The following is a 12,386-nucleotide window of genomic DNA, read 5'->3' on the forward strand; positions in this document are numbered from 1 at the left end:
GGTATAAAAGATTCGTTATACGGAATTACGGGCATTGCATCATTGCGTGTGCAACATGATGTGTGTGTTATTTACTCTAATTTTATAAAATCCTGTGATCAAAGTATTACAGCAAGCAAATATTTAAATACGTTTTAATCTTCCGGTGAATAATTTTTGTAATAAAATATAACATAATCAACATTATTCGTTTAATGTAAATATCGAATTGATATTGATTTTAGAAAACTTCAAGTAAATCAGCGACAAAGAAGAGGTAGTGAAATCATCGCCGAGGTTATGTGCGCTATATTCTGGTAAGTGTATTTATTCCGTTGCTAATCTAGAACGTTGGGTTTCTGCTGAAAACTCGTTTTGCTGAATAATTATAAAAACAGTATGTCACAGTGACATTAGATTCGAATCCATTACTTAGTATATTATATAATCATGAAACGCGCAAACTCAGATTCAGGCAATTACGTATGCAGCGGGACAATTCAAATTTGATTAGAGTTGAAGTCACGAACGAGTAAGCTGTTTCAAAATATCATTCTTTATGTTCATTCTTTTGCGACATTGCTAAGTTAACATTATCAAGCTTTGTTCTCGTTAAACGATACATCAATGTCAACAATGACGGATTATCGGGAACTACGATTTACGAACATTGATAAATTAATAAACAGTTCGTCCGTAGATAAACATTTTTTGTTTTAAAATGATTGTACGATCGAGCTCTATCTATTCGATGATGAGGGACCGCGTGGAAATTTTATCATGGGGCTACACGTTACAACAAATAATTTCTTGTTTTCTCAGTCCATATTTACAGAGTTACTTGTCAAAAAAGCAACTCACTTGTTGACAAAGTGTCTCGTGAAAAATCTACTCGTTCTGTTGCGACCAGGCGAATACGAACGCAAGAGCCGAGCAGTTCCGACATCGTCCGAATCGAGGAAGTTTCGTTTGTCGTTGCCATAGTACTGACGAACATCGTCGGTACTAGCGTACGCGGAACTGGTGCTGGACGGTGACGAGGAGATCATGATTTTTCTTTGCTACAAAAGAGGATCAAAAAACGAGCAAAGTTAACCATCTCATTATCGAAATATTAGCTACAACGATAATCGTTATCGAGACACCGAAAGAACAGCTATCGCCACCTTTCGACTGTTTGTCTAAACACATCACGTTGACAGGACCTAACGTAGCGTTCAGCTCTATCGTCATTGAACACTCACTATGTGAAACAGACGATTCTTGATCACCATTTACAATCGAGTTTTCTTGTTCCTTTCCTGATTTCGTTTTATCGAGGACCTCCTTGCCATCTTGTGCGCACCGCAAGCTGAAACCAGCCGTCGAAATTCGTACGAAATGTTAACCACATCGTTCGGATGCGACCAACGCCAGCTGACCGAAGAAAATCAATCTGAGTTTGCGCGTTTGTTGCCATCAGTGCAGAATTGTCTCGTTACGTGCACATGCGTTTGCCGCAATTTGAAAAATGTAACATATTAGCATCTTTTTGTACCATGTACAGTGTTTTACATTTACGCATTCCTATGCTCGACTAAAGGATAAATACATTTTCCAGACAACAAACTTATTTACGAGAAGAGGATCGATAATAGAAACAAGCTTTTTGAAATAGTCCTACGTCTAATTGCAAGATTCGATGAGCTGCTTAACCCTTCCATTCCCGCTTTAACCATATCGCTACATATTTGGAACTGTTTAATAAGCTATTACGTGTCATCTATATTTTCAAGTTTGTGAGTATATATTAGTTCCTTTTAATTTTCTATAAAAGGTATTAGCACATATCTCGACGTACATTTAAAAACTTTGAGGTTAAATAGAAACGTGTCTAACATTCATAGTACGTAAACCGAGCACTTTTAAACTTGATTTTTACCGTAGTTGAAGCTTTCGAAACAAAGTATACAAAAAAGAAATATAGATATCCCGGAAGTAAAAATCCTCTTTTTTTACCATTAAACAAAATGGTAGTTGCATGAGACGATAAATTGCAGTCTGCTAAAAATTTGGGAAAATATGAAATCTAAAGCTTGTTATAGTTTGTAAGCTAAGCTTACACTGTTGTTCGTTCCAATAAAATATACATAGTATTGTTTGACCGAATACTTTTGATAAATAATCCGACTAGAAAGCCATGGTCCGGTGGGACTCACGCGAATTTAGTATGGCAGTCAACATGTTAAGAGGAGTTATAATCTGGGTCGTAGACCGCACGGGTCGAACTATCGGGAAGTGGCATGCAATTGCGACAATTTATAACGGATATTCGACAATTATAGGTACTGCTAAGCGCTGTATAATACGATTCAGTAAAACGCGAACGAATTAACGTCCGAACGTTAAATTTCGCGTTGTCTACCGTTCCTTTGTTACGCTCATTGATAAAACGATATCGACTCGTTTGATAATGTAACATATTCTAAGAAGGTCACTCGATAAAACAAATCTTAATTTTACATTTCCCTCTCAATAGCTGAATATTTAATTTGTTGAAAATGTTAGCGACACGATCACTATGGATTACAGTAATTTTTTATCAGGACCCGCAGAACGATCTATCATTTCTTTTCGTTATTTCAACGACACATTTCAAAGTTCAATGTTTATTGTCTGTTACCTTAGGTTATCAAGTGTCGTATGCCAATATTTTCGTTATTTGTTTAGCTGGCAAAGTGATGCTCATTAATTAAGCTAATTGACTCGTATGCACGGTACATAACGTGTTAATAATGGTGTCCGTGAACGTGAAAATTTGTTCTGCTTTGATTTACATATTTAAACTTGGTCGACAAGAAACGGAAGCGGATCAAAACATAAATAAAACATAAATAGTTATGTAGAGCAATGTCACAACGATTTAAAAAATTCACTGACTTTTTATTAATTTCGAACACATGAATCTTATAAAAATAATATTCGTGATTTCTATGCTTAAAAAACTTACCTCGGTTCCTTTCGCGATTCTTCTATTTTTGCAAAGCTATATCTCCGCATCATGTTCCTCTGTAGTCACGGTTTTAAAATTTATCGAAATTGTTAAGAAGCCACGCTGTGCGATTGTCAAGCAGCTTGAATCATTTGGCCAAAACTAGATGGGGAAGATACCATGTATGAAAAATTGGTCGTGTATTTAGCATTATGATTAATTATGACAAAAATAGCGATATGAAAACTCTTTCACGTGCTTTATAGATCTGCACAGTACGAGTCTACCTAATGACAACGCGAAATTTTTCTATATATAAAAGGAAATATATAACTATATTTGTATAGTTCATTTTACAAATAATAATTTTTCTGAGTTCGAAGCAGTCTTTTTCTTTGAGATTTGAATTTTCTTTGTCATAACTTCTCTAATGATGTAACTGTCGAGAAGTATCCATTTTTAACTAGATATCTTAGCAAACACCCCTATAACAAGTTTTGTTTGTCGTAACAGATAAATATCCCGACGTGAAATGTGCAAAATAAAAAGTACACGTTTAAAAACTTCTAACAAGGAAATAAAGTTTCAGTCCGAGTTCCACTTTTCTATATAAAATATGCATCTGTACGAACATCATCGATTAATTTCCATTGCTAATAATAAAGAAGAGTATTTACATTTATAGAAACACTATGCTGAATATCGTTATATTTCATAGAGAATATTATGAAAAGTTCGAAATTAAAATAACGTTAGTTATATTTAAAAAATTAAGTACGAAACGTTTAACGAATAATAGTATACGTTTTTATGAAAAAGGGTTCACGGTTAACCGACCAAAGAAAATCTATTTTTATTTTGTATACAAATAATAATAGTTGCGCGTCGATGAATATTCGCTTGCTTGTACGATCGGATTTGAATGTTTTACGTATAGGAAAAAATTGTTTTAAATACCTTAGTTAGAGGTCGTATTCCTTCCGTGAGGTTATTGATTGCTTCATCCTTCGATGTTTTTCGATGCTACGATTCCTCGCGCACTAAGCCGAAATACGGAACCGGCGTGGAATAACGTTAGAACACGGTTTGCCGATGAAGAAGCGACCCGTGATCGTCCGAGAAACCCGTCGCAACTTTGGGCATCAAACGTGTCGCTCCGACACGCGGTTAATCGCGCAGTGCTCAGGCGAGATTGTTCGTCGAGCGGCAGAACTCTCGACGAAAACATCTCGAAACGTGTTTGCGAGGTCCGATCGTGGTAGAAGGGATCGTTTCTTGCCCGCGCCGGTCCATTTAATGCCCCTTATTTGAATTCCAGACGATAGAGGACAGGGTTGCGCTCGAAATCACTCCGTGATTCTAAGTGGAAGCCTTGTTTCGAGCCACACGCTCGCGGGTTTTTGTAACATCTTCAGATTACGAGTTTTTCTGTTCGAAGGGATCGGAATGCTTGGGACAACGATTGGGGAACGTTGCCCCCGCGACGCACTAATCATTAACGCTATAACTGCCGGCCGGGCATCCTCCATATTCTCGACCAACAGTAATTTATTTAATCTTGTAAACATTCGAACACACTAACTGTAACATTCCGATGAAACGTAACTAAAAGCTAATACATCGTAAATAGAAAATTTATTTAAAATAATACGTTAATAAGAAAATTTTATTTTTAGGTTTTACGCGAAATATAATTCGTTTGAAGTATACGGTCAAGGTTTGAAGCGAGTATCATCGTTGGTTGTTGCGATATAGATCATCACGCAAATTATAGTCGTAACAAATTCAATTGACTGTTCAAGGCCACCGAGGGGCTATCGAGAGGCCCCACATTGTTTGACCATCCTCGACTTTCCTTTTTTCGTAGCTGTTGTCGCGTTTGAAACGTGGGAGTTTTGCTTAGCGCGAGTCATAATCAAAGAAACGTTAATTTTGTTAGCTCCGTAAAATCGTATTTGTCGAGCACGCGTTCGCCGAAAATTTTGTCCCTGGACGATAATTTCATAGCACGTCAGGTACAAAATATCCCGGTCGAAATTAAGTTTGAAGCCTGATTACACAGACAAATGAGGTTTGAGAGTTAGCGGTTGCATGGCCATCGGCATGAAAGGATCCAGTAGCTATCCTCAGCGTGAATCTATTACAAGTTGCTTTGCTAGTTTCAGAGCGTCTCGTAATAGCGATTCGTATCGTATCAAGCTTAATAATTTTATCGAGCAACTTGTTCAATAACAAACACAAACGTTGCATACAATGCACCATAGGTATCGAAGTATCAGATAATAGCGTCGTATCGATTTTTCTTCCTTAACGAGTGTTTACTGTACAAACGAAAGAAATAAAACGGGAACAGAAAATAAGTTATTTATGTAAAAACAAGGCAGCAGTTTCGAGTGGTATTTTGGTTCGGTTAAGGTCGATTTTAAATATAACGAACTCGGGAAACGTTGGAAAGGACTGTGAGATCAGAATCGGTGCTTTTCAAATAATTTCTTTATTTGCACTAACGACATACACTCAGACATCATTTTAGGTGATGATACCTTAATATTATTAACATTAACGCAACGCCCGAACCCGACAAAGTTCTTCGCGTCGGAATGATACAATAACACGCCTTGTCGACGAGATCGCTTTTCCGTGCTCTAATTGACGAATTTAAAAGCGATAGCCCGTGCACGCGAATTAAAGATAAACACATTCACGTGACTTCCAACATCAACTGTACAACTCGACGATGTGTAGTTACCTCGTTCTTTTTTTTAATAAGATTTGTACTTTTGCGACGAAATTGATGTTTCCGATACAAGAAATACCGAATTTAAATTCAAACAATTACTCGGCTTTAAGTAAATGGAGAAGTCCGAATTAACCGTTCTGTAAATTTTTGTTTAGAATTAAAGGATCAAGGGTCACGTTGAGTGTTGTCAGGAACTAGAACGTTTGGGTTTGAAAGTACCTATCGTCACAGGAATACACAGACACACATATGCTCACGCATCCTCTCGCGTTCTACAAAATTTGAAACATCAATTCCAATAACCACCAAGATTAACGTCGGTTAATTTCGGGTGATTGTTCCTACACCTAAATTGCAAATTATTACCGTGTCGGTGCATACACAGTAGTCGATCACAATTCACAAACAACTGTACAAACTTTGCTAGTAAAAAGAGTCCGTACGATGGTTCGTTGCTCTTCGTTAACCTTCATTAGTCGTCTGCGTGATCACTTTAGCACAGTCATCGTCTATTATCAATTACTACGATCAACGACCATCTATGTCGATCGATTTGCGCGTCGAACGCGAAATCTTCTCGATGAACCACGAGTCTTCTAATTTTCTATTCCTACTCCGACGCACGGCTATTCGACTTTCGATTCGTTCTCTCGACAAAGAAGACGTTGTCAGAGTTTCGCGATAAAGTAAACGTCAAAATGTGATTATCATTCCTCGTACAAGATAGAAATTTAATAATGATAATTCATTTATTCAAGTCGCGCGTGTGTTGGTACTTTAATAGGTTGTAAAAGTAAAACAATTAAAAAAACAGGGAAACTAATCGTATAGGAACTTTTAACACTTCTGTCTACTTCGTCAAGCTATACACATAGCACTTTTTGCTTTAATTTGAAATATTATACTTACCAAAATGCCAAATTACGTATCATCGAAACAACCGAAGACGAGCATAAAATTTCTATCTTTTACAAATCCGTCGATTAGGAACATCAAGATATTATTCCACCTCGCCTTACGATCTAGCCGAGAATAATATTTATTAAAAATTCGTAGGACCGTGAAAACGTTGTGAAGACGATCTAAGACGTCTACGATGACAGAGGTTGGCAACCTCTTTACCTAAATTCCTACAAATTTAATTTAATCCATCGCGCGAATGTTGGATTTACATTCGATTCCATTGAACTCTGCCTAGCACGTATACCTTTGTTTTCGTCTGTTTTCGCCCCGAAAGGTTGCCAGACCCCTGGGGCGATGAGTCTCCAACTCGTAGATCGACCGCGAGTTTCTCGTCGATTCGTAAACACTTCTATCGTCGAAAGAACTTTCTCGGATGTTGGTTACTTCGTCGTGCCGTTTCTTTTCCACGAATTTCCGGGACCAAGTTCCGTCGCGAGCATCGCTGGCGAGGCGACGAAGAAAATTATTACAACAAGAGCCTTCGCGGCGCAAACTTTCCTCGGGTCTCGTAGACGCTCGTACAAGGATGATTGGGCGATCAACTTTCCACGGAGTTGTTGGCTGGGACAAGTTTTTCGTCGAGATTACCCTGGCCGCGTTTAATCAGCCTCCCGTGCACGCCCCGAGGGCGTGCGAATGCGCCCGGCCACGGCTTTTGTCATTAACGGTGGTTCCCTTTGCTGAGTGGAAGTATAAAAATATAATTTCAGGATATGTCGATATATTGCGAGTGATATCGAGCATAAGAGGTTCGACGAACGGTGGTCGGATCCTTAAAAAAATAAGAGTTCCGTCTGGACTGCGTTTGCGCCCGATCATCCGGAATATACTCGGTTAAATTGTTTCGAGTGATTATCCTTCGCGTTGGCTCGAACGAATTCGTTGCGCGTCGGCGCTGTTGACTCGACCGATAAATTATATTGAATTAGAATAAATTAGACCGAGAAAGGTACGTTTGTTCGTCGATTGAACTTAAGAAGACGAGGCGAGAAGAGGCCTGCGCTGCGCTGCCTCTTTGCAATCCTGAGGAACGTCCGGCTTGCGAATCGTTTTCGATTTCCGCCTTAATTGCTTGCACTTTTGTTCGTCCGTTTCCTCTTCAATCTTCTCGAGATTGTCCTCCTCCATACTTTTGTCCGCTATTTCCTTTGAGTCGATGTCATCGACGCTGCTCCAACTATTGTCGCTCTCGCTCCGTTCTCTGTCCCTCTTGTTGCCGTCTATCTCTTCTTTTACTTTCTCCCGATAGCCCCCGTTTTCCTGTGTACATCGTTAACGCAGAAAATGAACGCTCGTACCAATTAATACAGAAATTATTTTTTTTACGACGAATAATTATCTGTTTGCGACCTAATTGCGAGGGATCGAGCTCCGCTTTCTTACGTATTCGATTTTCTATGTCCTTTTTATACGCGAATGAGAATTGTAAAATATTTTTACCGAAAGTTTATCTGCTTATGTATTTACATATATTTTATTTACAGGTATACGTCGCTTTAACCCTCGTGCCGCGGTGTGCGTCTACAGCCCCATACATCCGATGAATTATTAACTACTCGGCGTCCAGTCTAGGTAAATAAACATCAAAATATATAATAATAGTATTTTTAAATCGCGATCAAACGAACGGAAGAAAAAATAAATACAATACGCATAAAAACATCCCCGATAATCAGGTAAGCCTAACATTTCTTTGTTTTCGTTCAAAGAATGTAATTATAATTAAAACTAAAGTATGAAACGACCAAGAATATAGAACAGTGTCGCTATTTTTCGTAACGTATTTTGTACGATATTTTCGTTTTCCTGTTGCTCGAGGAAACACGCTGCTGGAATTTGTACGAATACTTGTCAAAAATATTGGATATCGAAGATGCGACTTACCATCGCGGTTGCCTTTGTTGGCATTGTCGTGGTGGTGGTGGTAGCAGTCGTGTCCGTGGTATCACTGCTTTCGCTGTTATTGCTCGGTCTGACGCCGACTAGAAGAGCCCCTTCCTCCAGGTTTTTCCCGCGCGCGAATCTCCGCGACGACGGCCACATGTCCGATGAATTTTTTACGTTCGCCTTGGTGAGTTTTTGCGCGACGCCCGTCGTCCACACGCTCGCCTCGCTACTTCCCGTACTGCTGTCGCTTCCGGTGCTGCAATGCCGCCATCTCCGTTCTTTCGTAATGTACAAAAAAAGAGAAACATGAACGTCCGCAATTCTTGAAAAATTCAATTCAGAAAGTTCAATTCGTCGCTCTTCGTGTACCGTTGATAACGCGTCAAGAACAGGTAATTTATTTTTGATTTTCCAGGTCGCTCAAAGGTCCTAATCCAAATGAAATCAACGTTTCGACCTCTCCTTTCGAGCCTTTGTCGGGAAGAAATTGGCACAGGATATAGAGATTAGATTTAGAAACAACACTTTGGGGCTAATCGAATATCCGCGATTTTTATTACTTAATAACGCGTGGATTCAATTTTCCTGCACTTTACATTATTGAAGGATTAGTGCTTCGTGCAAATAATAATGCTGATACAAAAAAAAAGGTCAAACGGGCTGCAAAATGTGATGGGTCGCGTGTTTGACATATTTGCTATAAAGTAACGAGAATGACTTATTAGTAAGATTATGCAACATGCATTGTCACGTAATCGGCATCGATATTATCTGCCACTTTTCATCGTAACGTCACGTTATTACCAACACTGTTGCACGATTGGCCAATTGCGCGTGTGTGATTCTCCCATGGGGCACGGACAATCAAAAATAAGAAAAACGTGGGGTAGCACTAGCAATACCGGAAATACAAACCGCCTAACACAATATTACGGTTAAGCGAGATCAAAACGTCGTGTTCATTTAAACTATGATCTTTGAGTAAAATTTGGTAAACTGGAAATCAAAAACCTTTAATACAAATATAGAAAATTCAACCAGGGGATGGAATATAAGCTCTCGATAAGGTTACAAATTTATGTTTATATTATCGATGGAACGTACCAAATTGTATCGTTGCTTTTTTAATTATATTGTTAAATAATAGATTTTGAGACTACAAAACGTACTATCGCAGGGAAGAGCATTCGATAGAAAGGGTTTCCTCAGCAGTGGACTTCCTCCGTCCTGGCTGTCTTCACTGCAAGCTCGCGTTATGAGGATCCTTGGGCTTCTTTTTGGCGTTTCGTTCATTGCTATAGAGCATCCGGTGCTCACGTCCGCCCCGATGAAGTCGCTTCGATAATGTGGACCCATCAAGCTTATCGCGCTCGCACTGGGTCTGACTAGCTTGCTGCTTTCGCCTTTACGATTCATATAAAAATTGCGTCGTTTGATCAATGGAAAAAGGCGAACGTTCAAACGTTAGAAGCATCGAAATTCTGACTCCGGCGCTAACCTGATTCGGAAGTCGGTACTCGTAGCGTGTTGCACGAGGCGGCAGGCTGCAGTCTGGTACGGTGAAAACCGAGATTGTTGCTCTCGAAACTATTTCCAGTTCTGCAGGAACCGAGCGCCAATAACGCCTCGCTAAGCCTTCGTTGCAATGGTGGAAACGGGAAGAAAGAACCTGTTCCGCTCGCGGACGGCCTTCTTGATCCTGCTGCGCTCGGTGTCCTTGCTTGGATCTCCTAAATTAAAATCACTGTAAACGCCAACCGTTCTCGAACATTGATTCGAAAGAAAATTAAACGTGTCAACGCTCCGAGGTAGCTCTTTCGCGACTAGGAAGAAATTAAAAGCACGGACTTGGAATGAAAGAGAGAGGATGGTTTAGTAGGAGAAAGCGTTTCGTTCGAGGATCGATACAGTCGCGATAAATATTTTAATAATTTTTTATAATCGTTTAAAAAACACTTTGTAATTAATTAAACACAACGAGGCTACTCGTTTAAAAAATTGCAGGTCATCTTATTATCGTATTATCGATCCGTGAAAATGAAATTATCCGTTTGAAACGTTTCGACGCTCTCTCGAATCGCTTATCTTCTTTCTTGTCTCGTTAAAAAGCAATTTCGATATTACTAATGCGACGCTAATCGCGATTCACTGAGTCCTGGGGACAAAAAGGTACGGGGAACGGGGTTGAAAGGAGTGAAATTCGTTGAAATTGTTTCGAGATCGAGGTCATTACTTGCTGGAGCTCCGACTTGGTCGCCTTTTTCCGCCAGTAGTTCTGCACGGATCGTCTAAGGGTCTGTGATTTCAAGCCGTAGAGGAGCCCGTTGATGGGCGGAGAACAAGCGAGTAGAAGGGAGGCCAACGAAGCCAGCTTCGGGTGATCGTGGAGGTGAGGTTGATTACCGACGCCGTAAACCTCCCAAAGGATGAGACCACAATACGGGAAATAAAGCAAGTACAGAGAACCGACCAGTTGCATTACCTAAAAATTCAACGTTCGCTGCTGAATCGTTCAGGTAAATTCATTTCTGGCGAAACGGCACGGAACTCGTTCGAATTCTGGTTTATTCGATCGTAAAGAAATCGTAAACGAAAGCAGCATGAAGTTGTAAAACTAAAAGGATCTCGGAAATTTTTTTAATTTAAATAATCCGATATCCGCTATCGGAATTACGTTTGTCGAAAAGTATCGTAAAAACCAAACTAACTCATCGTCCCAAAACTTACTTTCAACATTTTACAACACTTTGCTGTCGTTTATGAGAGGGCGCGGTAGATAGTTTGGAGGGAAATACCATACACAAAACGATACGTTTTAAATAAATTCCGATAACGTTACGATACGTGTCGGTGATTATTTCTGCGAACACGTATACGATAAACAGCCAGGAAAATATACGATACATCAAATATTTGAGAAACAACATGCTTCGTTTAACATTCAAAGCACGCAATTGTAACAAAAGCAACGCGTATACATCGAGCATATGTCAAACATGTTCACACGATTTTTACTTTCCCTTTGCGAAGCTACAAATGCTTCCACCGTTTAGATTAACGCGACTTGCAAGCATTTCTACCAAAGAAAGAAAAGAAAACTGTCGAATTTAAGGAATTCTTGCTCGGAAATGGACGGAAGAGAAATGTCTAAAAAAAAAATAAGCAACCCTTAAAGCGGTCGTCGAGTATCAACGCGTGGCTTCCGGGCCGATATAATGAGCAGTTCGCTCCGAACCTCGCTCGTTCAGCGGAATTATGTACAGGGAAAAGTGGCTTCGCACAGAGAACGGTCACGCAAAGGGAGAATTATGCCGAGCCCGGTGAAATTACGCGAGCTACAATTGTACAAACCGTGCTGGCCGCGCTGTGAAAGCGAGGAGGACTGACGGCGGAGGGCGCCGTGACAGTTGGTACGAAAAACGGATTCCGTTGATGGGTGATGGTCACCTGAGCACTCAAGGTAACTTCGTATATCGCGCTGGCGATGCGGTGTCGGTGATAACGTGCTATCCCGAGCACACGCAAATTGCAAACGGTGACCAGGACGGCCGGAAGTGCCAGACCCAGGATCGCGTAAACTGCCCCGTAAAGCACTGCCGCCAGGCCCCACGAGGCGTTTCCAAAATCCGGCGCGCAGCAGCCCAGACCCGGACTGTATCTGCGTGACAGCAAGCGAGAACGAAGCTGTAAGGGGCAACGCCATGTTGGGAATTCCAAAAATACCGGAAACGACTCTTCCGAAGGATTTTCAAGTCTCAGTTTATAATACGAGTCTCTGGTAATCACCTACTGAAAGGGTTTCCATAGCAGTGTAAAACAATGTAAGATCTAACAATTCTTTGAAGA

General features: G+C 40.2%; 2 protein-coding genes across 6 annotated transcripts in view; one reads left to right on the forward strand and one right to left on the reverse strand.

The window, feature by feature from the left end:
* Positions 1-6: 6 nt before the first annotated feature.
* Positions 7-12,386, forward strand: part of LOC143345020 (phytanoyl-CoA dioxygenase, peroxisomal-like) — a 55,104-nt gene continuing 42,724 nt past the window's right edge. For 2 of the 4 annotated variants that reach the window (XM_076771716.1, XM_076771715.1), the window contains exons 1-3: positions 7-145; positions 225-296; positions 8,138-8,225. The gene's annotated coding sequence lies outside the window, so the exon portion shown is untranslated. Of the gene's footprint in view, positions 146-224; positions 297-1,211; positions 1,492-1,579; positions 1,758-8,137; positions 8,226-12,386 lie in introns of those variants that run through there. The other 2 variants (XM_076771717.1, XM_076771718.1) reach the window with 2 other exon arrangements.
* The window catches only part of LOC143345013 (uncharacterized), a 44,529-nt gene continuing 38,563 nt past the window's right edge, over positions 6,421-12,386 (reverse strand). For both annotated transcript variants that reach the window (XM_076771707.1, XM_076771706.1), the window contains exons 5-10: positions 11,892-12,198; positions 10,774-11,022; positions 10,039-10,270; positions 9,710-9,943; positions 8,538-8,818; positions 6,421-7,913 (exon numbers count right to left, since the gene is read on the reverse strand). In XM_076771707.1, the coding sequence (XP_076627822.1) occupies positions 7,626-7,913; positions 8,538-8,818; positions 9,710-9,943; positions 10,039-10,270; positions 10,774-11,022; positions 11,892-12,198 (1,591 nt within the window). In that variant the 3' untranslated portion in view covers positions 6,421-7,625. The remainder of the gene's footprint in view (positions 7,914-8,537; positions 8,819-9,709; positions 9,944-10,038; positions 10,271-10,773; positions 11,023-11,891; positions 12,199-12,386) is intronic.

Source organism: Colletes latitarsis, chromosome 8 (genome assembly GCF_051014445.1).
Source record: "Colletes latitarsis isolate SP2378_abdomen chromosome 8, iyColLati1, whole genome shotgun sequence".
Taxonomy (NCBI): domain Eukaryota; kingdom Metazoa; phylum Arthropoda; class Insecta; order Hymenoptera; family Colletidae; genus Colletes; species Colletes latitarsis.